The sequence below is a fragment of the Elaeis guineensis genome, chromosome 1 (genome assembly GCF_000442705.2).
Source record: "Elaeis guineensis isolate ETL-2024a chromosome 1, EG11, whole genome shotgun sequence".
In the NCBI taxonomy this organism is placed as follows: Eukaryota; Viridiplantae; Streptophyta; class Magnoliopsida; order Arecales; family Arecaceae; genus Elaeis; species Elaeis guineensis.
In genome coordinates, this window is record NC_025993.2 from 122,295,677 (window position 1) to 122,323,196 (window position 27,520).

The following is a 27,520-nucleotide window of genomic DNA, read 5'->3' on the forward strand; positions in this document are numbered from 1 at the left end:
ATTCAATAAAATCATGAAAAATAGAATCTTAAAAAATATTAAGTCTGATCAAGATGGATACTGGTATATCATCCGACGATCACAGATCAAAATTCATTATTAGAATCAATTTCAATTCATCATCATTCTTCTCAAAATTTTAGAAATCTTAGGAGAGAGAAATAACCTAGAGAAAGAATTTTAGAGAGAGAAAGTAGAGAGAAAAAGAAAAATTCTAGAGAGATAAGAAAAGAGAGAGAGAGTCTATATTTTTTTTTCTATTTTTCTTCTTCTTCTTCTTCTTTTTCTTTTCTTTTTTCTCTTTTCTTTTTCTCTTTTTTTTTTTTTTTCTTTTTCTTTTCTTTTTTTTTTTTCTTTTCTTCCTTCTTCTTCCCATGGTCTCCTTTGGGCGAAACAGGAGACTATGTGGTCTCCCCCCTTTGACTGATCGATCAAGGGCCACAGCCGGCACGACGGTGGCCGACGGCAGAAGGAACAACGAACCCATGGCCAGAGAAGCTAAATCGATGGCCGACAGTGACTACCGACGTCGGAAAACCAAAAAAAGAGGGGCAAAATAGATGACTCTTTCCCCAACAAAATCCGACGACTTCGGTAGCCAGCGATCATGCACACAAGCAAAAGAAGGAAAGGAGAGAAGAGAGAGAGAAATCAGAGCTTACCTCAAGCTTCGGTGATGAGCATAGTGACGGGCTCCTGCGAGTGATTTTCAGTGATTCTCACCATTTGGCTCTGATTTTCTTCATGAGAAAAAAGGAGAAAGGGTCTCCCCTTTAAATAGAGCCAGAGGGGAGAAGTTTGACTCCCCTCCGATGAGGTTTCCTACTTCGATTAGGAGCCGGTCGGGAGAAGAAGACTCCATACGGGAGTCTTCCTTAAATTTTTTTTTTTTGGGCTTTTGTGGGCTGAGTAATTGGGCCGGGTCATAATATTCTTTCCCTTTAAAAGAAATTTTATCCTCAAAATTTTTTGTGCTTAAGTCTTCAAAAATTCTTACTTGAGATTTATGGTTAAAATCTCACCCACAAATATTTTAGTATTCTAATTCTTAATGCAAATCTATTCTTGAATCATTTCATAAGGATAAGGTCAGTACATCTAGTGTTGATCTGAATTAGAACCATTCATTTTCTTATTGTCAAAATCAACATCTCAAAGATTTTTAAATTTTAGGATTTCAAAATCATACTCTCATTCCCTATAAAATAATGTTCAATACCTCATGACTAGATCAAAATCAAATCTATCTCTTGTAAATAGAAGAAAATCAATATCTGAATTTTTGAATAAAAAATTTATTTTTTTTTCAAAATACTAACTACTCTTAATTAATCAATCCATCATAAGATAGAAAAATATACTTTTATGAATCACATGATGATATCCAAATTAGTCACAATTCAAAAATATTTTTTCTTATTCATACTTTCAAAGGTTGAAAATTTACTTTTTTAATCTCACCCTCAAACTTTTGATGTTTTATTTTTTTTTGATGCAAATTCATCATTAAGTCATTTCATAAAGATCAATATCATCAATATTGATTCGAATCAATATCATTATTTCTGATTATCAAAATTAATCTCTCAATTCTAGATAAGGATATCAAATTTTTCACCAAAAATCTTTAACTGCTCATGATTTAATCAATTCATCACAAGATCATAAATAAATTTTACCACCTTCTCCATAGATAAACTTTTGAGTATAAAAATCTAAGATCAAAATTATTATTCGATAAATAATCTCAAATTTTTTTTAATAAATAAAAAATTATTTAATTTTAAAAAAAATTATCCTTAAATATTCTAAATCTAAAATCTAAAATCAAGGGTCCACTCATCCTAGAATTAAGATACTAAATATTTTTATAGAATAGTAGGTGGAAGCACTACTTTTAAAAATCACATTAAGAATATCCAAAATTTTTTAAAAATATTATTATTTTTAATATTAATAAATTTTTTGTATCAAATCATATCATCTATCATAATTCTTTAGCTCAAAGAGTCAACATTTCTGACTTGCTCAAAATAATCCAAATCATCATACTTTCGCTGCGCACTCTATTCTAATAATCAAAATTTCTTAGGTTCATCAAAAATTTTTGATCAAATTATTTCTTTATCTTATCAATAGAAAAGATTTAAAATTTCAAATTGCAATTGAAGTCAAAGATTAACTTTCAATTCTCATTCATACTTTTACTGGTGTACAATAATCTTGATTAACCCTTGAGTCCAATATCACATTTAAAATCATTATATAGGTTTACTATAATTAATATGAATCAAATCTTAATTCTCATATCAATTTAATTCGATAATTTTAAATCAAAATCCTTATAGGTCAAATCAACGAGAAAATCCTTCGATGCTCCATTAAGTTAAGACATAATCAGAACATATAAGAATTTCAAATCATTATCTTTTCTAAAATTTCTATCATCAGGATCTTCAATATCTATTAAGTATCCTTTCATAATAATCATACAAGCCTCAAAAAATCTAATCCCTACTTAATAGATTCAATCAGGACCTCATTAACCAAAGTAAAGGAACTTCATATCAATTCATAAATCCAAAATTTTTAAATTGTAAATTCACATGGGTCCCATAATCTCAAATAAATATAAATTGGATCTTTTATCTTAATCTAAAGATATCAATTTTTCATTAACAATCTCAACAATAATATCAGAAAATCTCTTGATCAATTTAGATACGAAATCTTTAAATTGAAATTTCATACACATCATGTAGTCTCCAAAAGATACAAATAAGATCTATTATTTAGATCTAAGGATGATAATTAAAGATTCCAGTATAATGAATATCTTACAATCTCATAATCGATTTCATTAATAAGAAATAGGCTTCTTTACAATAACCTCAAATATGCATTCATCCTAATATGCCACTTTATATATGATCCACATACTAAGTTCAATTTCGATAAATATTTCAATCAAGCATCATAAAAGACTTTCTTAATCTATCCTGAAATAATATTTTATCATCAAATCTTTATCTTGCTAATAATAGTCAACTTCTCAACTAGAAGTAATATCATAGTATTATTTTTATATCGAATTTGAACTTATGATTCACTTGAATAATCAATGATCAAATTAATAACCATAATGCACAATAAAATTTTATGTCAATCCTTTTATAATTACTTTCGATCAAAATCTAACTAATCATATCATGATCCATAGATCATCCATTATATTTCAAACTCTATATGTCATAATCTCTTGTGATCCTTTTATACATAATCTCAATGTTTAATCAAAAATTATAAAGATTTCTTCCACTACAATCATCAAATATCTACACCATAATGTCCCTAGCGTCTATTCACTGACACTCATTCTATATCTGATTTTATATTTTATAATTTATCCACTTATACTCTGATACCACTTTAATTGTCACGCCCTCCGATCCGAGATTGTGAATCGAGGGTCATGGCAACCACCGCATACTTATAGAAAACTTTTTCCATAAGCATGCAAGATATCTTATCATGATAGCAATAGTTCACAGTAGAATAATTAATCAATAATTTAAATCAAAAATAAAATAATCTAAATTTTAACTTTAATATCTCAATAAAGTCAACAAAATTTTATAGATCTTACATCAAATTCAATAAGACTTTCAACCTAAAATAAAAGTATGGAGATTCTGCTTCTAATCACTCTTCCATTTACATCTTGTATTATCTTAATTCCTTAACATCTGTAAAAACAGTAAAATAGGAGGTAATGAGCGAGACAGCCCAGTAAGCAATGATTACTTTCAACAGATTTCATCAGGTATTTAAGTAAATAATCATTTATAGAAAATAAGCATATAGAGTTCATTAATTCGAAATCAATTTCGATTATGCAACATAGTTCATGCCAAGTTTATTTCCCTTTCGAAAATTTAAATTTCTTTCAAGATTTCAATTTCTTTCATTCTTAAGTTTTTTTCATCAACCATGAGCTATGACCATTTTTTCTCTATAGCAGGATCATAATACCGCGTATCTTTTTGCGGTGAGCTGCGAATCATCTGACAGCAAAGTCCTTCAGAACCACTGGTCTCTCTGATGGTTTGTCGCTAGTCTCTCTGACGACATATCACTGGTCTCACTGATGACATAAACTCTTAGGATAAATCAATTGTCAATATATATGCCCCCATTGACGGGGTTCTTTACATAGTCAGATTATCAATTCATATTGTTCTTATATCAGAATTCTTCATAAATCATGTTTTATATTCTAATTTCGATAAAAAAACATATAATCATGTAGTATCAAAATTAATCAATATAATGTATTATAAAATTAATATGTTCAATCATGCTTCATCATAATATTTTGAATAAGATATTTTTCATAACAAAATATCATTCATCCAATCCATGCATCGTTTCACAAATTATGTCAGAAAAATATATTATAATTTATCGATAAATCTAAAAAAATAAAATATTACTTACCTCGAATGTATTCCAATAAATCCACATATTTTTATACATTTTTTTCAAAAATTTTTTAGTTCATAAATCATATCACAATATCCGATTATCAGATGTCAACGATACCTATACAAGATCAAATTCAATAATCAGAAAGAATACGAATATCATATTTCAACGGTTTATATTGGGTTCGATCATCTAATTTCATCTAATCAAAACCTAATTAGGACATAAATGATCTAAAGTTTGACTATCAGATCAAATCAGATTCAAAGTGATAGGATCGAGATTTCTTCATTGATTTTATAAAATCAAGTTGAGAGAGAAAATCAACGGAGAGAGAATTCATGAGGTACAATCTAAATTAATCAGATGCCATAGTCCAACATCTCGATTGATGTGATCAAAATGATCTAATCCAATTCATAGTTAATTAGGATCATGGATAATCAAATTGAGAAATATCGGATCTGATCAAGGTGAGTGTCAATATGCTATCCGACAATCATAGATCAGAATTCTTCATCAGATCAGAAATATTAAAAAAAAATTTTATTGATAAATCTTTTTAAAGAGAGAAATCGATCGAGAGAGAAACGACTTAGAGAGAAAAAATTTTAGAGAGAGAAATTTATCTTGAACTTTTCAGACGATATAATTCAATAAATCTGATCAATCAGATCAAATCATACTGAAATTATCATGTGGATAATTTAATAAAATTATAAAAAATAGAATCTTAAAAAATATTAGGTCTGATTAAGATGGATACCGGTATACCGTCCGACGATCATAGATCAAAATTCATTATTAGGATTAATTTCAATTCATCATCATTCTTCTCAAAATTTTAAAAATCTTAGGAGAAAGAAATAACCTAGAGAGAGAATTTTAGAGAGAGAAAATAGAAAGAGAAAGAGAAATTTTAGAGAGAGGAGAGAGAGTCTATATTTTTTTTTTTCTATTTTTTTTTTTCTTCTTCTTCTTTTTCTTTTCTTTTTCTTTTTCTTTTCTTTCTTCCTTTTTTTTTTCTTTTTCTTTTCTTCCTTCTTCTTCCCGTGGTCTCCTTTGGGCGAAATAGGGGACCGTGTGGTTCCCCCCTTTGACCGATCGATCAAGAGCCACAACCAGTATGGCAGTGGTCGGCGGTAGAAGGAACAACGAACCCATGGCCAGAGAAGCTAAACCGGTAGCCGGCGGTGACTACCGACGTCGGAAAACCAAGAAAAGAGGGGCGGAACAGGGGACTTTTTCCCCAACAAAATCCGACGACTTCGGTTGCCGGCGACCATGCACACAAGCAAAGGAAAGAAAGGAGAGACGAGAGGGAGAGAAACCGGGGCTTACCATGAGCTCCGATGATGACTCCGATGTGAATTTGGGGCGAGCACAGTGACGGGCTCCTGCGAGTAATTTCCAGCGATCCTCACCGTTTGGCTCCGATTTTCTTCGTGAGAAAAAAGGAGAAGGGGTCTCCCCTTTAAATAGAGCCGAAGGGGAGGAGTTTGACTCCTCCCCGACGAGGTTTCTTACTCCGATTAGGAGCCGGTCGGAAGAAGAAGACTCCCTACGGGAGTCTTCCTCAATTTTTTTTTTGTTGGGCTTTTGTGGGTTGAGTAATTGGGCCGGATCGTAACAACTTCTTTGCACTCTCTTTGTATAATATATAGCAGCAAGGAAGCTGCTATAGGTTCTCATGTTGTTTGTATGCCAATTTATTCTGCTGCTGTAATTCTGCTGTAGGTTTTGGATTTCTTTCCTTGTGTACTCTTTCAACTGCTCGCTTAATACAGCTTTTCGCTTCTCATTTCACCCAAAATAAAAGAGGACATTTTTGTCTCAAACCCATCATAGAATATAAACTCTCTGAAGGAGATCCATCTATCAAAATAGAAGAAGATGGAGAATCTATACATCCATGAATCGAATTGTTGGGGGATACCGACCGACCCCGCTCACGACGGCTTATGATCGGACATATCCGACCGACCGACCGACCGACTAACCGACATACCCGACTGACCGACCGACCGACCAACCAACCGACCAACCAACCGATCGACCGACGGACCGACCGATCGAACGCCATCACCGGCCGATTAACGGCCCTTTACCGACTGAGGATATGTCGGTCGGGCAGGCCTTTCCCACTCTCCCGACCGACTGAATCGGGAAGTCCGATGGCCGACTCTCGCAACATGCCCGGTTGATTATCAGAGGGGCCCGAATCTTCGCCCGATGCCGCACAGATGGCCGCTGACCTAGGGTCGATCGACTCCTCCTATCACCGTACGACCGCCAGAGACTGTCAGCCCTGACAGCAACATGCGGCACTGCCACCTAAGGGCACTATCTCGCCTAGGGCATTGTCAATCCTAGTGATTTGACAGCCCCACGACGATGTGACGCTTTCACGGCGACTCTGACAGTCTACAGTGAGTTGACAATTCCTCAATTGTCCGCGCCATTAATGACGGCGCCATACCATGCTCCACTATATATATCTGGGAAGGCAACAGTGCAGAGGGCCCTTCGAAACAACATGCTTGCTCTCTCTCTCTCTCTCTCTCTCGATTGAGCTCTCCGTCTTCATTTCACTGTTGCCCAGTCACCTCTCTGACTTGACCGTCGGAGGGTCCCCGCCGGAGCCGCCTCCGGTCAGTGTGGACTTCCTTTTTTGCAGGCGCTCGTTCCCGGCGACCAGGCGACGATGGGATTGGCCGCAACAGATTGGCGCGCCAGGTAGGGGAGGGTGGCACCAAGCCTTCTCAAGCAGAAGATACTAATGACAAAGACAAGAGCCCAACGATCGAGGGTCACAGGGTCAGCGAGGCACTCTTCCCATCGGGAAGAGGCCTCTCCCCCACCCTCCGTGGTGAAACCCAGCTCTCCGCACCCCGCGGTGACCATGGAGGCGCAGATCGCGGCAATCGTACGGCAGATGACCGTGCTGACGGACGCGGTCAAGAGCCTCCAGCAACAACCGGCGGTGCGTCTGATGCCCTCCAGGAGCAGCCGCCGATGCCTGCGCCGATCTCCGTCGTCTCCGCGCGAGCGCCTGCCACAGCGCTCCCACGGAGAGGAGGAGGGGCGGCCACGGCGTGATGCCCATCAGTCCCAGCAGCTCTCTCCTTCCCTACTAGAATGGGCGAGGAGGGAGAAGCGACCGCGAACGCCGTCCGCCTCCCTCTCGAAATCTTCCGGAGACTCCACTCCTGGGGTCTCCCAGCACCGACGGATGGACGACTACGAGCGCAGGTTCGAAGAAATCGACCGTCGGCTTGCATAATTGCAGGTGGACGGACAGAAGTCTTCGAACGACGTCGACTTCCAGACTGTCCAACCTCTCTCCCGACTCATTCTCGACGAACCGATCCTCAGTCAGTTCAAGATGCCGCACGTGGAGCCATACGATGGCTCCACCGACCCAATCGACCACCTGGAGAGCTATAAAGCTCTCATGACGATTCAGGGGGCAACCGATGCTCTCTTTTGCATCGGCTTCTCCGCCACACTCCGCAAGGCTGCCAGGGCCTGGTACTCCGATCTTCGATCGGGAAGTATCCACTCCTTCGGGCAGCTCGAGCACTCCTTCGTGGCTCACTTCAGCACCAGTCGGAAGCCGTCGCGAATGTCGGACAGCCTTTTCTCCCTCAAACAGGGAGAAAATGAGATGCTCCGACACTTCATGGCGCGATTCAATACGGCCACGCTTGAGGTCTGGGACCTCAACGAAGACATGGCTATCTCGACCATGAAACGGGGGCTGAGGGCGTCCCGATTCACCTACTCCCTGGACAAGACCCTCCCCCGTACATATGTCGAATTGCTGGAGCGCGCGTACAAGTATATGCGCGCAGACGAAGGAACCTCCGACCGACGCTCGACCGAGTTCAAGTGTCCGAAGGAAAAACGAAGGAAGGGTCGGGACCCCGCCGAACCTAGCAAGCCCCCGACCGATGATCGGGTCTCGCCACCACGACGGAACCAAAAGTCGCCCCGACGGTAGACTCCAAGGCCGACACGCCCCAGGTATGACTCCTACACTCCTCTCTCCGCTCTCCGTGCGTAGATTTTAATGGAGATCGAGGGGGAAGAATACCTGCGACGGCCTCCGCCTTTGAAGGCAAAAGGCCTCGACCGACGGAAGTACTGCCGATTCCATCGGGGCCACGGCCACAATACCGAGCAATGCATCCAGCTTAAGGATGAGATCGAAGCTCTCATCCGCCGAGGGTATCTCGGTAAATTTTGGAGGAACCCGCCGACTCGACCTGTGGCCGACCGACGACCCCAGCCGACTGAGGAAGCGACCACCAACCAGCCGACGGTTGGGGTCATCAATATGATTTCCAAATGACTCGGCCCCGGGACGTCTGCTGAAGGGGAGCCCATGAAGAAGCTGTGCCCGGACGACGTGATTACTTTTACAGAAGAAGACGTTCGGGGCATCCAAACTCCCCACGACGACACTGTTGTTGTTTCGACAATAATAGCAAACTATGATGTAAAAAGAATTTTTGTAGATAATAAAAGTTCGACAAATATTTTGTTTTACTCGACCTTCACCCGGATGCGACTGTCTACCGACCGACTCAAGAGGGTCTCTACGCCCTTGATAGGCTTTGCCAGGGACGCCGTCTCAATGGAAGGTGAAGTTATCCTGCCCGTGACGGTCGGCTCCGAACCACGATAAAGTACGGTTCATTTGACTTTTGCGGTCGTCCAAGTGCCTTCGGCCTACAACGCCATACTCGGGAGATCCGGACTTAACGCCCTCAAGGCGATCGTCTCGACCTACCATCTCCTAGTTCGGTTTCCGACAAGGAACGGAGTCGGGGAGATGCGCGGAGATCAATAGCTCGCTCGCCGATGCTTCCAGATCTTCGCTCAGAACGACGAGTTGAGGGGCTCCCTGACGATCGACAAACTAGACCAACGGAGGGAGGAAGAACGGGTCTCGCCGGCCGAACAACTCGTGTCAATCCCGATTGCGGAAGACCCCGACCGAAAGGTATGGGTCGGGTCTCAACTACCCGACCCAGAGCGGCGACGGTTAACGGAGCTGCTAACGACCAACGCCGACTCAACATCGACCCGACGATAAGATCGGTGAGGCAGAAGAAAAGGTCCTTTGCTTCCGAGAGACAGAGGGCCATCGACGAAGAAGTGGACAAGCTGCTCAAGGCGGGCTTCATCAGAGAAGTCGCGTATCCCGATTGGCTCGCCAATGTTGTCATGGTCAAGAAAGCCAACGGAAAGTGGAGGATTTGCATCGATTATACCGACCTGAATCGGGCCTGTCCAAAAGATAGCTTTCCACTTCCAAAGATCGACCAGCTGGTGGATGCGACGTCCGGATTTCGACTGCTCAGCTTCATGGATGCTTTTGTCGGGTACAATCAAATCTGGATGGCGCCCGAAGATGAGGAGCACACTACCTTTGTGACCCCTAAGGGCCTCTACTGTTATCGAGTGATGCCCTTCGGGCTGAAGAACACCGGCGCCACCTACCAACGACTTGTCAATAAGGTCTTTAAAGACCAGATCGGGCACAACATGGAGGTATACGTGGACGACATGCTAGTGAAAAGTGCGCAGATTCTGGGTCACATTCAGGATCTCGAGGAGACCTTTCACACTCTACGACAACATCGAATGAAGCTGAATCCGACTAAGTGCGCTTTTGGGGTAACCTCGAAAAAATTTCTCGGATTCTTCATTTCTCAGCGAGGGATCGAAGCCAACCCTGAGAAAATAAAGGCGATCATCGACATGCATCATCCGAACACCAAGAGGGAGGTCCAGCAGCTGAACAGAAAAATCGTCGCTCTCAGCCGGTTCATTTCTCGATCAGCTGAAAGGTGCCTCCCGTTTTTCAAAACTCTACGGCAGACGAAGGGTTTTTCTTGGTCGGATGAGTGCCAACAGGCCTTCGAAGATCTGAAGAAGTACTTGGCTTCCCCGCCGCTGCTCGTGAAGCCACAGGTCGGGGAGACCCTGTATCTTTATTTGGCCACCTCCTCTGAGGCGGTCAGTTCGGTGCTCATCCGAGAAAATGAGAGCCGAATCCATCAGCCTATCTACTGTACCAGCAAAGTGCTCCACGGCGCAGAAGCTCGATATTCGGAGATGAAAAAGATGATTTTCGCCTTGAGCGTCTCCGCACAACGACTTCGCCCATACTTCCAGGCTCATGCCATAGTGGTTCTCACCAACCAGCCCCTGAGGGCGATACTGCACCGACCGGACACATCGGGACGACTGGCGAAGTGGGCGATGAAGCTCAGCGAGTTCGACATACAGTACCGACCGCGGCCTGCCTTGAAGGCTCAGGTCCTGGCCGACTTCATCGCCGAGTGCCCGACCACCGACCAAGGGTCGGGAGCTGCGGACCCGGGACGAGATGCGGTCTCCGAGCCAGACCCAGTCTCCACTTGGGTACTGCACATCGACGGAGCTTCAAACGCTCAGGGGAGCAGGGCTGGGTTCCTGCTCACCAACTCGGATGGGGTAGTCACCGAGTACGCCCTCCGATTCGACTTCAAAGCCTCCAATAACCAAGCCGAGTACGAAGCGCTCCTCACCGGCTTGAGGATGGCGAGGGAACTGGACGTCGACAGCCTCCGGGCATTCTCCACTTCTCAGCTGATCGTGGGGCAGGTCAAAGGTGAATTCGAGGCACGAGATCCGACCATGGCCAAATATCTCCAAAAAGTTAAGGACCTCGTAGCGCGCCTCAGGTATTTTGAAATTTCTCACATCCCTAGGTCGGAGAACGCCCGGGCCGATGCACTCTCCAGACTGGCGACTTCGGCTTTCGACTCTTTGGGCCGGACATTCGTGGAGAACCTTGAGCAGCCGAGTATCGACCGGGTCGAAGAAGTATTACAACTAGCAGCTGAACCAAGCTGGATGGATCCGATTATTCGGTTCCTGACTGACAGGATCGGTCCTGAAGACCTCGTGGAAGCCAGGCGGCTCCGATGGTCGGCCTCCCAATATGTGATCATGGATGGCCGACTCTACAAAAGATCATTCTCCCATCCCTTGCTTAGGTGCTTGGGACCGACCGACGCAGACTATGCTCTCCAAGAAGTACACGAAGGGATCTGCGGGAATCACTTGGGGGGCAAGTCTCTAGCCTACAAAGTCCTGCGATAGGGTTACTACTGACCCACCCTGAGGAAGGATGCGGCTGAGTTGGTCCGGAGGTACGAACCTTGACAGAAGTATGCTAACGTGCAGCACCGACCGGCCAGCCAAATCACTCCTATCGTCGCTCCATGGCCCTTCGCCCAGTGGGGGGTCGACATTCTCGGTCCTTTCCCTCCAGCATCGGGTCAAAGAAAGTTCATTGTTGTCGTCATCGACTACTTCACCAAGTGGGTGGAGGCCGAGCCCCTGGTGCAGATTACCGAACGAAAGATGGAGGACTTTGTCCAAAAATCTATCATCTTCAGGTTCGGATTGTCGCATACCATTATCACCGACAATGGGCGGCAATTCGACAACCAAGATTTTAAAAATTTCTGCGCAAGAATTCACATCACGCACCGACTGACTTCGGTCGGGCACCCACAGTCCAACGGCGAAGTCGAGGTGACCAACCGGACCATACTACACAGACTCAAAACCCGACTAAACGAAGCCAAAGGCCTCTGGGCTGACGAGCTAGGCTCCATTCTGTGGGCTTACCGAACGACCCCCCGCGTACCGACCGGGGAGTCGCCTTTCGGTTTGGCCTATGGGACGGAAGCGATGATCCCACTCGAGATCGGGCTGCCGTCTACAAAGGTCGAGCGGTATCAAGAGCCAGACAACTCTGATTGCCGGAGAGCCGACTTAGACCTCCTCTCCGAACTGCGAAACGAGGCTCAACTTCGCATGGCTTCCTATCGACAGAAGGTAGCCCGGTATTACAACGCCAAGGTCAGACCAAAGCTTTTCAGGCCTGGTGACTTAGTCCTGAGAAAGGCAGAAGTCTCGAAGCCCCTGGACCAAGGGAAGCTGGCTCCGAACTGGGAAGGGCCCTACACGGTGGCAGACACCTATGGTCCGAGGGCCTATCGACTGGAGACTCTGGAAGGGAAACCCATTCCCCGAACATGGAACGCCGATAACCTGAAGTTGTATCATCAATGAACTTTGTACTTGTTCATTCGGAATGCGAATCCAGTTTGAAATCTCGGGGTTTTAACTCTTCGACTGACGATCGGTGCTCACCAGGGTCGAGCCCCGACGTACCGACTCGGACTTGGTGTCCGCCTGAGACCGACGGCACCATCGTCGATGATACATCGGACTCTTACAAAGACCGACATATCTACATGGACGGGAGTCACACTCCTTCGACGGTCGACGAAACATCGGACCCTTACAAGGACCGATATATCTATATTAACGAAAGTTGGCACTCCTTCTACGATCGTACTTTTGGGTCAGACAATCGGCTAACCTACCGACTGAGCCCCGACCAAAGAAAGACGGAATGCCTACGCGACTGCTCTCGCGACTTACCGACCTTGCTACGGTCGGTCGAAGGATATTCGGCTTACCACAGTCTATCGCACGATGCGACCTCAGTCGCATTCATGGCTCACCGATCGAGCTACGGCCAGTCGGAAAATATTCGGTTTACCACCGTATATCATGAGGCACAGTGGAGATACCCGACACAAGGGTATCGGGATCCGACTTATCGGTGTTCCCCCGACTAAATGCGTCGGACGACATTCGACTGAACGCGTCGGAAGAGACCTGACTACCGAACCTTTATCCGGTGGTCGGTCGGTTTTTCGACTCAACGAAGGATGCCCGACTTACGACCTCGACCATTGAAGGCCGAGCCAAGGTCGGGACATGTCCTACCTTCACGGCAGCATGAGCTGCCGAACGACCTAACAGACCTATATGGGTTGGCGACTTACTTGTTCGGATGCATTCTACAAAAGGAAGAAGGTTTAAGTCTATAATTGTAACTTCATTGAAGATCAAAAGAAGCTTACAAAGTCGGGACGAGGCCCGGTTACAAGTGTTCAAAGAAGAAGAAACAAAAAGGATAAAAGACGACGGGGCCATGGTCATCCTTCCAAATCAATTTCCTCGACCGATGGAAGCTCGGGGATGACCGGCGTGTCCACCGCGATCGGCGCTGGGTCGACGGCCGAAGTAGGATCGTCTGTCGGCAAGGGGCTGGCAGTCGGTGCTGGGTCACGAGTCGCGGCCGTCTCTCCTTCGGCAACTTGTTCCTGGATGGCCTCTTCCGCCACGGCGATGCCTCCCGACGACGGGTCGGCCATCTCTTCCGTGGCTTGGTCCTCGGCTCCCGGCGGAACGATACCGCTGAGGTCCAGCTCCGGGTACAGGGCTTGGACCGCATCCCGACCATCCTCGTACCCCACCCGGTACGACGCGAAGTCGGACTCCAACATTTCCTCCCGGTACTGGTCGGTGGTGCGGAAGTCGTCCACCGCCCGACTCGCCGACTCCTTCGCCAACCTTGCTTCCTCTTCCGCCCGGCCGAGAGAGTCCCTTGCTGACTCTGCCTCTGCCTTCGATATGTCGGCGTCGGCCTGGGTGATTGACAGATCCTCCTCAGCTTTGGCGAGCTTCTCCAGGCTGACCCGGAGCTGCTCGCGCTCACCCTCGAGTTCGGCGGCAACGCCGTCACGCTCGCGCCGCAGACGGTGCGCGGTCCGACCCTTACGTTTGACTTCTTTCCGGACCGACTTTAGCTCGGACCCGAGGCGAGAGACCTCGTCTGCCAACTTCGCCTCCCGATCGGTCGACTGCTTCAGATGGTCGACCAGCATTGCTCGGTCGGCTTCGGCCGCCGCCGCCCTGTCTTTCCAAGCCGCCCGGACGTTCTCGAACCTCCGGTACCCGGCTTCAAGTTCGGACATGGTGTAGATCAGCTGCCGACGTAAGCGTTTCGTCAGGAAAGCAAAATAATGAAAACATTAAGGAAAGAGGAGGCGAAGCGAAACTTACCTCGACCATGGTCGGGTAGAACGAGGATAACATCTCGGTCACTTGTCGAGACCTCAGCGCCTCCACATCGGCTGGGAGGAGGATCCCCTGGCACAGCCTCCTGGCCAGGTTGTGGTCAGCCAGCGCCGACGCCTCTTCGGGGAACTGAGCGCTGGGCGGCACAGTGCGACTCCCCGATCTCGTATCGTCCGTGGGGTCCATCGGGGCTTTCCCCCGATCGACCACCCCGACCGGCGGATCCGGTAGGGAGGGGATGCTCGAGTTTGACGCGGCACCCCCCGTTGCGGCTGCAGATGCCGTCGGATGATGTTCGGGTTCCCGAACGTCGTCCGACGCCACGACGGCCGACGAAGCCGCCGATGTCCCTTCTGCCGCTTCCTCTGCCGGTCTCTCCTCCGGTTGCACAGCCAGTGCTGCGAGTGCTATCACCGGCTCCGACTAGTCGGTCGCCGATGCCTCGACGGTCGGCGCCGCTGTGGTGGGCTTCTTCGGCGGACGCGAAGGTTCTGCCCCCGATGCCGGCCTCTTCCTCACCGAGTATTGTCGGATTTCGATGTCGGTCGGCCTCATCCTCGGAGGCGACCCTGCGATACCGACAGAAATATTAATATAAGAACAAGAACGAAAGCCAAATGAAAAGACAACCGATGGATCGGGTGATACCTAGACGGGGGACCAAGCTCAGGCCAGCATCATAGAGCGCTTGTTCGGTAACAAGCTCCCTCTGCTTCGGGACCGACATGTCCTTGAGTCGGTGGAAGTCCTCCCGGTCGTCCGCCTCCACTCGGCTGTTCTCATTTGCTTCGATCCGGGGCACGCCCCAGTGAGAAGGAAAGCCCCAGGGAGAAGAAGATGAGACGAAGAAAAACTGGTTCTTCCACCCGTGGATGGACGATGGAAGACCAGTGATGAAGGAAAGATCTTTTCGGGGGTTGAAGAGCCACCACCCTCGGGCCTTAGGGTGGGGTCGGAGCACAAAAAATGTCCGGAAGAGAGAAATACGAGGGTTGGTCGGCAGAAGCTGACACAATAAGGCGAAGCTGATTATTAGTCGGACAGAGTTCGGCGCCAGTTGCACCGGACAAAGTCCGTAATAATCCAGCAGATTCCGGATGAACTCCAGAATCGGAAGCCGAAGACCCGCACGGAGATCTTCGACGTACAGCGCCAACTGGCCCGACGAAGGGTTGTTAACCCGACCGCCGACCCCTGGGGTGGAAAGTTGAAACTGCTCCGGGATGCGATACTGATCCCGAAGCTGATCAACGTTCGGCCCCGAAAGCGAGGAAATCTCAACTTCCGGAGTCGACCGAGGGTCGTCGGTCGGATTTCCCGACCGAGCCCCCCGAGATGGATTTCCAGCCATCGCACCAGAACCAAGGGAAAGGCGAGGCCAAAGAAGAAGAAGAAGGAGAAGAAGAAGAAGAAGAAGAGAAGATTTAAACGGAAACCACGGCTGAGGGAAAGGACCACGAACCCGAAACGGACCCTTTAAAGAGCGAAAGGGGAGACGACTGCCGGCGACGACGGAGGAAGTACTCGGACAGAATCTCTGCAGCAAATTGTTCAGGGTGGGGCTTCGAGCGCAGGTGGTCCTATATATATAGGGCCGTTCAATGGCCAAGATGACCCCGCACCGACCGAGATCCCCCGGATGGGCGACACGTGGCGGCGTCCGGGCCCCCCTTTTGGCCCGATGGTCCGGCGCGCCCATCCCGGGAAGGCCGCACCGCCCTCATTTAATACGGAGGATGCCGGCCCCAACCACCTCCGACACGTGGCAAAAGGGCCGCGGTTCCGAATTTAATCGCCCGCGGCGATTCGCATTCTCGATGGGATGCCTGACAGCGCCCCGCGCTCCCAGGACCGGTGCTTGGCGGCGGTTTGCGTTCCCCAAAAAGCGTCGGACACCCGACCACCTGACACCAAATCGTCCGGCATCCGATTGCCTGACACTAAATCGTCCGGCACTCGATCACCGGCGTAACACCTGACACCGACGGGACGGAACGTCTGACACCGACGTAACTCCTGACGCCGACGGGACGGGACGTTTGACACCGACGTAACACCTGACGCCAGCGAATCGCTCGGCATTTATGAGACACCTGACGTCGTATCAACTCGCGGTACGGTCGGAATTTGGCCTGCGGCGAATCCACTCCTTTTCGCCCGGCGTTGTTGTCCAAACGGAGGCATCGGCCAGCGCACCATCCGACTCAGGAGTGGAGGGGGGCAACTGTTGGAGGATACCGACCAACCCCACTCACGACGGCTTATGATCGGACATACCCGACCGACCGACCGACCAACCGACATACCCGACCGACCGATCGACCGACCAACCGACCAACCGACCGATCGACCGACGGACCGACCGATCGGACGCCATCACCGGTCGATTAACAGCCCTTTACCGACTGAGGATATGTCGGTCGGGCAGGCCTTTCCCACTCTCCCGACCGACTGAATCGGGAAGTCCGATGGCCGACTCTCGCAACATGCCCGGTTGATTATCAGAGGGGCTCGAATCTTCGCCTGACGTCGCACAGATGGCCGCCGACCTAGGGTCGGTCGACTTCTCCTATCGCCGTACGGCCGCCAGAGACTGTCAGCCCTGACAGCAACATGCGGCACTGCCACCTAAGGGCACTATCCCACCTAGGGCATTGTCAACCCTAGTGATTTGACAGCCCCACGGCGATATGATACTTTCACGGCGACTCTGACAGTCTACAGTGAGTTGACAATTCCTCAATTGTCCGTGCCATTAATGACGGCGCCATACCACGCTCCACTATATATATCCGGGAAGGCAATAGTGCAAAGGGCCCTTCGAAACAACAGGCTTGCTCTCTCTCTCTCTCTCTCTCTCTCGATTGAGCTCTTCGTCTTCATTTCACTGTTGCCTAGTCACCTCTCTGACTTGACCGTCGGAGGGTCCCCGCCGGAGCCGCCTCCGGTCAGTGTGGACTTCTTTTTTTGCGGGCGCTCGTTCTCGACGATCAGGCGATGAGGAGATTGGCCGCAACACGAATCAATCCAAGTATTATGAAAATCCATCTGCTGGAGGGTAGGAAAAACAAAATCCTATCTTACTCAACCGTATACTTGTTCCATATCTAAATCGATAGCCACATAACACCTATTAGGTGAAGCTCGCCGCATATCATACATTATTGCTTGTGCCATTAGAATATTATCAGATATGCTCCATCCTGCAATAAAAGCATCTTGCTCTACACTAATAATAGGATTTAAGACATGGTGCATTCTATTAGCCACGGGCTTAGCAATAATTTTGTATAAAGTTGAACATTGGCTACCACGGCAACAATTAACAGAAAAGATGCATCTAACCTTTTAGAAATAAGTGTAACAAATACATGTTTTCAAGCTCGAGGTATAAATTTCGAAAGAAAAAATCACTTAACTACCAAGTAGACATCCTTTCGTAACATAGCATTCGTGAATAAAACAAGGATGCATACAAAATGAAAACTTTCAAGATATCAAGAAAAAATCCTAAACTTCAATTGAAGAAATAATTCTGTGATTTTTTTTTGATGATAATGGAATAAACACAAAACAAAGATATTTATAGTATCTCAACCCTAACATGGGTAGTTTTGTAAAATTGAAAATAAATAAAAGCTAAGAACATGAAATTGAATCAAAAATGGACTTTCAAATATAAAACAGCTCCGAAACCCACTAAAATGATGAATTTGGGTCTGAAAACTAAGGTGAACAAGCACATCCTATTCATGATTGTAGGGCTCGAAATGAATTTTTTGTTGATAAATTATGGGTCCCGTAACTTTTTTTGGATCAAAAGTTGTGGCTATTTGAAGTTTAAGTTCCCGTTTTGATGCTCCAACCCATTTAGTTGGGCTTTCGCTGCTTTTTGCGATCCATCAATCCCAAGTACTCTTCAGCCAGATGTTTTGCATCACTGTCATATTATGGCCAATGATATTTAAAAGAGAGAGAGAGAGAGAATCCATCTGGACCAGGAGTCCTGTAACTAGCCATAAACTGTAGGGTGCCCTCAAATTTCTTGTCACTAATTGTCCTCAACATAAATCATTATCAGAATAATCTGAAACAATGGAAACAAGTGGACTAACAACTACAGGGTCCACATCCTCATCATCATTCGCCACCCACCTTGATTTAAAAACTTGCAATAGCTCAGATTTAGTAGCCTTTTCATTCTCTGATTCATTTCCTCTGCTATCCTTTAGAAAATAAATTTTATTCTTATTTCTTTTAAGAATCGTACGTTGATGGAAAGATTTTGTATAACAATCTCCCCCACCAAATTCTCTAGCTGTGTGTTCTTCTTTACCAAGGACTTCTGTTTTCACTGCTAGTGTAACATAAACAAATGATGCAGAGGAAAAAGGAAAATATGTTGCAGGGAGGGGAGCAACCTTTAAGTAGACTGGTGGGGACTCGGACACACATATCAAGGAGCATCAGAAGACTTTTTTCTTTTTTTTTGGGTAAAAGCATAAGAAGACTATTGCAGTGCTCAAAGAAGCCCTAGAAACAATTGCGATAGGCGATGTTTTTTATCATGGTAATGGTGTGGGGAATTCTTCCGAAGCTTAAGATGATATTTCAGGTATCAATATTTCATGATAAAAATGCTTTTATGGAATTGTAGAGGGGCGAACAAATCTTCTTTTACTCCAGCGGTAAGATTGATCCAGATACACAATCCTTGTATCTGTGTATGTGTTGAATCGAGATCACCGCGTCAGAGGTTAGAACTAGCTCGGTGCCGCCACCTTCCTCTGTGTTAGGGCTTCTTCGTTTGTGAAGTCATAAGGTCTAAAGGAAGGTATATGGTACTGCTATATGGAAGCAAGTAGTACCAATATTGATGTATTTAGTAATTATCGATGGCAAATTCTTTTTTCTACTACTGAGATGGGCAAGCTTGGATCATTGCTGTTTATTTCTTTGTTTATTTATTCTACACTCACTAATTAATGATAAATTTTAAAATGGTGCAGAAGGGACATGTTTCTTTACTATTATGAATCAAACGGGGTGAAAGATAAATGGACCTTATCCTAGCAGCTATATATTTTACTAATTTTTTAAGAATTGATCTAAATTGGAGAGATCTTATCCCAACTATCTTCCCATGTCACCTAGGAGGCTTATGTACATATCATGGATGATCCTAGCAAGTAACATGACTAGTTTGGCTATATGTCCTCTCATTCTTTCCATTGAGCCCAATGGTGGCAACTTATAATCTGATCTATGAGCAATTTACTTTAAGCAGATTTTGATTTGACATAAATAAGTTTAGATTATAAATAGATCTATCGACCTAGATCTGTTTATTAAATAGCTGGATTCAGATTTAAATCTTTGATTCATTTTATTTATTTTGATCTATTTAATAATTCGATCGAATCATAAACCGACCTATTTAATCTGTTTAAAATCTACTTAACCTATTTATGATTTGTTTAGTCCGCTCCACTTAATTTGTTTAACCCATTTAATACATTTAATTTGACTTGATTTATTTGATAAATAAATTATATGGATGAGATCGGATTATCTATTTAATAAATAGAATAGACTCGAATATAAATTTTTTATCTATTTAATAAATAGGTTGGGTTGTGTCGATGCATTTTTGATCCGATCTACATCTGATCCAACCTATATTTGGCCCAATCTAACCGGATTGCCATCTCTAATCGAGCTCCACAGTCAGTTTATCCCCCAAAGTATTGTGTTGGTTAACCGTCCACCATAAGAAGAGATTAAACTGGACACGGTCATGGAAGCGTCGAGGATTTTTTTCACACGCTGTTATGTCCTACACGGGAGCATGAAATAAGCAAGCAAATGGGCCACATCAAGAGAACTCGCTGGCCCTGTATCTGAAACTTTTCCAGGCCGCCTTTGCCTTTACTCTACTTGAGACTTTGGATTTAAGATACATGCATCCATAACACTTCCAGGGAAAACAATTTATGTTCAGAAGCATCACGCAGAATGATGGTGGAGCGCAGTAATAGATGAACTGCGACTAGACCTGTCCAAGATCTAATGAGAACTGCACCCTGCCCTCATACCGTGTTATTGTTATTATATTCATGATATGTAATTGTTTTATTCTATATCAATCTAGAAGGATCAATGGATCCACTGTGGATCGATTTGGTCATCTTCGGTAGGTTTGGTGAGCAAGAGTGGCGACTTGATTATAAAGTTTAACTTCTGGAGACCATAATTTTCTCATGCAATATTTTATTTCAGTAATTTTTTTTCTTTTGAAATTGGATAATATTTTGAGATATACGGGGATGCTGCTCATCCGTCAGTAGAATTGTTTTTATCGCTTCCTATGTGCTTTGTGTCCTTTTACATCTATGCTGTTTTAGCTAGCAATATAATTTATCTTGCTAGCTCTTTTGGTTCACCTTGTAGCTTCTTGTTTTTAACTAGATAGATTGAGCAAAAACAAAAGGGATGAAGTCATTATTTTGGTGGATGATGTTAAGTTGCAAAAGAGAATCTCTATAATTAATCAAAAAAAAAAAAAAAAAGAGAGAGAGAGAATCTCTATGATCATTTCATAAAAAGGGAACTCTTGATGGATGTCTAATGGACCGATGGGACATTTAGCTCACCGCTCGGCCTAGTTTGTGACACGCATCTTTTCTAATGCATCTCTTTGTTTAAATTTTTTTTTTTTGATACAAAAGAACAGTCACATCAATTTGATACGAAAGTAATTCAAAAATCAAGATAATTTTTTATTTTTTTTTATATTATTATTATTATTATTTTTTTTTACCGTTTGTTGAGATAAAAGTTAAGTATAGCAACCAAAAATGTGAGTGCATTTATGGACATTTTGGAACATAATAGTTTTAATATGACAGTCATCCATTCCACTCCGTATGTGAATTGTTATGCCCTGTCTCGGTCGACTCAACGAGCCGTTCCGCTACATAGTTTCCTCAGCCTCTTTTCGTATCTTTTGTACACTAAAAAATAAAAAAAAAGTCCCCAGTTTGTACCATGTAATATTAATTGGCAAGTTTCTTTTTTGGTAAGAATTTGGCGAGTTTTAAAGGTACGACCCTTGGAGGCATTTGCCGTACCATCTCCCAAAGATCTTTGTGGATTGCAGAGGAACCCAGAAAGACACATTAAATAAAAAGGAAGTGCATTAATTAAGAATGTAAACGTTCCAGAGTTTAGGATATATCCTAGCAAACCATAAAATTAATAAAATAATCGACTTGATATTTGATTTTTTAAATTTTTTATTAGATTAAATTTAGATTTAGATCCAAAATTAATATCTAATAACTCTATAATTAAATTAATTTTTTTTAATGATATTTTGATGTATCATGAGTCTAATCCTAGCCATCCATACGAATGATGAATCTTTTTGCACGGAACTAAAATTAGTTTAACAAAGTATTAACAACAGAAAATAGAAAATAAACACTAGCTAGTTAGGTATGAGTATTGTCTAATCGACTCTCTTGCCATTTGATCAATGCATATCCATCAATAGCAGCCCTCTACCATTGCATCAATTAATGGGGTGGGATGTGCCGCCCATGCCCACATCCATCCCACAACATGCGCCAACATCAAGTTCCATTCGGCTTTCCCTTCCTGGCCCATCCCCCTCCCATAAGACATCCACCCTCCCTCCCTCCCCCCACATCCCTTTCTCTACCTTTCTTCTCCTTCTTCATCTGCTTCGCTGCCCTCTTTTCCTTTTTCCACTAATCGACCTCCCTCTCCTATTTCTTCTGCCACTATGCCTCCCCCTCTCTCCATGATGGACTCTATTTTGTAGCTAGAAAAGTCTCTACCTGATGTGATGGAACTGCATTGGATTAATTTGTTCTTTATTACCTCCTATGTAATAAGAATGTTGGAAAGTATTCCTCACGAGTGCAGAATATGGATCTCCAATTCAAAATCGCTAATACAGATGATGATGTCGATTCCACAACATAAAGAAAGAAAAAAAATAATAAAAAAGATAATCAAATATGTGGATCTGTCCAAAGCTTATCTCCATCGAATATGTCAGTTTTATTATTAAAGAAAGAACAAATACAAGAGGAGATTACATGCTCTTAACTCTCATAAACCCTTTTCTTTCGACAAGAAGCGCTCAACTGTTACAATGCTCTCAAAGAATCTCAAAAGAGATTCTCTCTACCGTTGCATGTCGCTCCTCGCAGCTTACGGATCCTCAAGATCCCTTCTGCTAATACCTATCACCCACAGGCCGTTAGGCCTCTTTTAAAGATCCAAAACCAAGTCTTGTTAGGAATCCAGATTCAAACCACATCAAAAAAGTGCGTGAGTCTAAACTATGTGATCGCATCCGCATCAAATTCTGACTATCCGATCGCGCACTTCTATATATATATATATATATATATATATGGATGCGTGCGCTTGTTTGGATTCCTATATGACAACTACTTGGGAGTGAAGAATAAACATGCGAGACGTTATTAGTGGGATCAACTACTGGACGTAACAATTTTATGGAGACATTACTGGTGGGATCGACCTATATGTGGGACGGATTTATAAGATAACTAGTGTGGTATCATTTTTGGAAAATTCTTTGTGCAGCGCAGGTAATATATAAAATCTGACGTGGAGCGTACTGCTTTATTCTATTAGTCTGTATAGTCATTATTTTTCAATATATATTTAATATTTAATATTTTATTTTTTTATCAAAAATTTTGAATAATAAAAATACTTCTGCTCTTTGATAAAATTATGACATCTCATATCCGTATTATTACATCCTGCATTCAGAAAATCATAATTTTTATCCATAAAATGTGATGATATAATGCAAGATATTATAATATGCACAGTATGTCATAATTTTTTTCCAACGAACTAGAATATTTTTGTCGTTCAGAATTTTTAAATAGAAAAATAAAATTATAGGCATTAAATATGTATTAAAAATAATTAAATAAAAATATCTCTTCTATATTATGACATTCTGTGATATATTATGACATGTTGGACTATATCATGATATTCTGCATATGAAAAGTCATAATATGATACAGAATATTATAATATACCACAAGATGTCATAATTTTTTGAGCCATACTATGACATCTTGCGTGTAAGAAGTCATAATATTTTTTAAGAAATAGAAATATTTTTATCATTTAAAATTTTTAAATAAAATATAGATTTTAAATATATATTGAAAAATGATGATTATATAAATTAATTATATAAAATAATATATTTTATATCAAACTTTTTGTATTATTCACGGTGCACGCGAAATTTCTCATCATTCTTTCATCAGCATTATGTGAATTGAGCCCACAAAAGTAACAGGTTAAACACGATCTCCCATTATATATATATGTCACCTTTCGCGGTTACATCAAGCACTTCCCTTCTTGGTCCCACCTAACACGTCTTTGTGTTCCCCAGATTCAACACCCGTGTTACGCTGCAAACGTCCCCGCGTGAATCCCATTGCGCAAAAAAACCGAGGAATCCGCAGCAAAAACCCCCTCAAAGACTTGACCAAGCCTCCTCCCTCCAGCTCTCTCCCCACTTCTTCCAGCCAGTACCTGCATGCCTTGACATAAAGACTCCTGGACTTCCATCCTCCATCCCCACTGAGGAGACCTGGAAGAAGTGGCTTTTGGTAACATGGGCCTGAGGAAGTACTCCATGGATGAAGATTTGAATCTCTGCTTTCAATCTCCTCCTTTCTCTGACTGGCTCATGCCACCTTCCTCCTCCTCCTCCTCCTCACCTCAAGCATCAGAATGCTTGCCTCTTTTGAGTAGGCTTGAAGAGCATAAGAAGACCATCGAGGAAGATGATGACTTCTTGAGGAAGGATGTCTCTCAAGAAAAGGCCACTGTGGCCCTGAATATTGGACTGCCAGGTGCTTCAGGAGAGCTTGATGGAGGGACCAAGCCCATTTACTGTAAGAAAGAAGAAGTGGAGGACATGGAGGGATCTTATGCTTGCAATTCGGGCAGTGAAAAAAGATTTTGGATTCCCACGCCATCTCAAATCCTCATAGGGCCGATGCAGTTTTCTTGCACCGTGTGCAATAAGAGCTTCAATCGGTACAATAACATGCAGGTTAGCCTATCTACAGCTCCTTGAAATATATTTGAACCTTTGATTTGCTTCCTTCTTTCTAATATTTTTCAATTTATGGTATCTGATTGTGTAAAACTTTATTCTTCCAAACATGAATACATAGAAGACTAAATGTTCTTCTTTCAAAAACAATGATCAATTATTCTATGTTTCAATTTTTAGAAATTTAATTTCTTATACCCTTTTTTTTTTTTGCCTTTTTCTTGTTGACAGGATTTATAATTTGATGAATGATTCATTGTAGATTTATCGGATCTTTTGAGAATTAGGAAAGAACTGTTTATAAATTTTTTTTATCCTTCAACAGCGTCAACCTTTTGTGATGCTAAGATATATTCCGGGATTCTGAAGTGAAGAAAATGTAGATTTAATTGCAGTCCATGAAATCGAATATTTGTAATTGTTTCACTTTCTTTATACTTCTAATCACATACTCAGATAATATTTTCAGGCTGGTCTAAATTGTCTATCTATGATTTTTTTTTTTTTCCGATTTTCACGATTGCTCCATGAACATACTAATTTTAATGCAAAAGAAATATCTGATTGAAATTACAGTTTATGCAACTTTTTTTTTTTTTGCTATCTCATTATTTCATCTTGATTTGACCCGATTAGTTTACTGACTGATCCTCATTGTCCTTGTCGAACACAAGGAGAAAGATAGATCTAGCTATAAATTAGAAAGCTATTTTGCTAGGAATGTTTCATTAATCATGAGAGACCATCATCCTCTTCTCCATTTATATAGCTAACTATAACTGGCTTGTGATATTTATTGTTATAGATGCATATGTGGGGCCATGGATCAGAGTATAGAAGGGGACCAGAATCTCTTAGAGGCATACAACCTATGGCAATGCTCAAACTCCCTTGCTACTGTTGTGCTCATGGGTGCAAGAACAACATCAATCACCCTCAAGCGAAGCCATTGAAGGACTTCAGAACCCTTCAAACTCACTATAAAAGAAAACATGGATCGAAACCCTTCAAGTGCGGGAAGTGTAACAAGTCATTTGCTGTGAGAGGAGATTGGAGGACCCATGAGAAGAACTGTGGCAAGCTGTGGTTTTGTAGTTGTGGGTCTGATTTCAAACACAAAAGGTCACTCAATGATCATATAAGATCATTTGGAGAGGGTCACTCTCATTACCTTCATCCAAAGATTCCCGAGGTAGAGAAGGAATGCATCATAAGGTTCGATGATGAAATGGTCAAAGGAAAATAACATTCCACTGCGTGAAAGTTCAAAGTTATCTAAAATCAGTTTCTGCAACTGTTTCTGAAACCCGTGTGAAACTCGTCCTCAAAACCTGAAACTTTATCTTGTGTGAAGACACATATGTATAAATATGTATGACTAAGTATCTTAAAATAGTTTACCTTGAGTTAGGCTTCTCTAACTCAATTACATCAAACAAGAAAGTTCAAAGTTATTAGGCTTATCTAATCTTGTGCTTAGTAACAAAAAACTTTAGGGATGTCTTTTCTTTAGAAGAGTACCATAGAATGGAGTTGTTTGTTGTGGAGCACTAATGATGAATACTATTTACAAGTCGGTGGATTGGTTAGTTTATGCAAGGAAAATAAAAGAGAGAATATACCTTTGAAAAAAACTACTGAAGTTGTTGAATTTTCTTCCATCTCAAGGTTATGAGTGTCATAAAACTCTTTGAACAAAGAACTCACGTGCAATCTTTTTACTGGAGAAAGTTTCCCAAATTCACAGGCTATTTGAGTAATTACAAAGATGAATTTTTATTCATTGCACATTTCTATTATTCCCATGTAGATGTATATTTCTTGATCTACAATTCAACCATATGTAAGATTGACGCAGGTATGGTACCACATCAAGAACATGAAAAATCATCACGTGCCGTTAGAGACAAATTAGTAGATATCACTTATAACTAGGTTAAGTGCACAAGCCATAGATTATGGATGCAATCATTTAAAACCCACATATCCTGCTTTCTTTTTATAGTCTAGCTAATAAACTTCTTCCAGTCCAACCTTGAGGCCCAAGGGCACCTAATCGATGCACCACTACCCCATTTTGTGTACACACGCTTGGGCTAAATAAATCGATGTGGTTTAGTTACCTTTGAATGGAGGTATTCATGATCCTTGCCACTTAATTTGTCTGGGAATCAAATGCAATATTCCCTGTGAATTGTGGTATGTTGACTAATTGGCAATGTGATTCACAGATTCTACCGGATATAAATGTTTAGTGTTCTAGTGGTGGGCATCATATCCCAGCTACCCTTAGAGACATCTCTAAGGTAATTTGTCATTCAAATAAAAATAAAAATGAATTTGGTGCGTGCTAGGTAGCATGAGTAGGTGTCGCTGGCCTTTGTAAATTCTACCAACTACATATTAGATTTGTATAGTGATATATATGTTCATCAAAATTTAGAAAACTAATTTACAAGAGATATTATTAGCCATCATAGGGATTTTATTTCAAAATAAATATAGAAAAATTATTTTTGAGTCCCTCAACTTCATCCATTTTTCACATTCACCCCTCCATTTAAAAAATATTTAATTGGATCCCCAACGTTATATTTTGTTGCAGTTTTGATCCTTCCATCTATCTTTTCTAGAATGTTATATTGACAGCCATCCATAATTGATGAAAATATCCTAAGGGTTGTCTTAAGGGCCTGAATGAGGTGGGTGGGTATAGAGTAGAGGGTGGAGAGTAGCCCCTCTCATGTCATTCTCCCCCACTATCTTTTATTTATTTATTTATTTTTTTTTTTGTGGGTGTTAGGGGTGGTGGTGGCACAAATTCTCTTCCTTCAAAACCCCATCTTCCTCTTGATCCTTCATATTAATCAAAGGTCT

At 43.0% G+C, this 27,520-nt stretch overlaps 1 protein-coding gene across 1 annotated transcript; it reads left to right on the plus strand.

The window, feature by feature from the left end:
- The first annotated feature begins 24,050 nt into the window (after window positions 1–24,050).
- Window positions 24,051–26,038, plus strand: LOC105038870 (zinc finger protein WIP3). The gene is made up of 2 exons (XM_010914787.4): window positions 24,051–24,640; window positions 25,449–26,038. Exons 1-2 carry the CDS (start codon window positions 24,197–24,199, stop codon window positions 25,887–25,889), a joined length of 885 nt encoding a protein of 294 aa, XP_010913089.1. The 5' UTR covers window positions 24,051–24,196; the 3' UTR covers window positions 25,890–26,038.
- Window positions 26,039–27,520: the final 1,482 nt, after the last annotated feature.

Coding starts and splice junctions, on each gene's coding strand:
- LOC105038870 (XM_010914787.4), top strand. CDS start 24,197: ATGGGCCTGAGGAAGTACTCCATGGATGAAGATTTGAATCTCTGCTTT. Junction 24,641..25,448: donor ATCGGTACAATAACATGCAG/GTTAGCCTATCT, acceptor TTATTGTTATAG/ATGCATATGTGGGGCCATGG.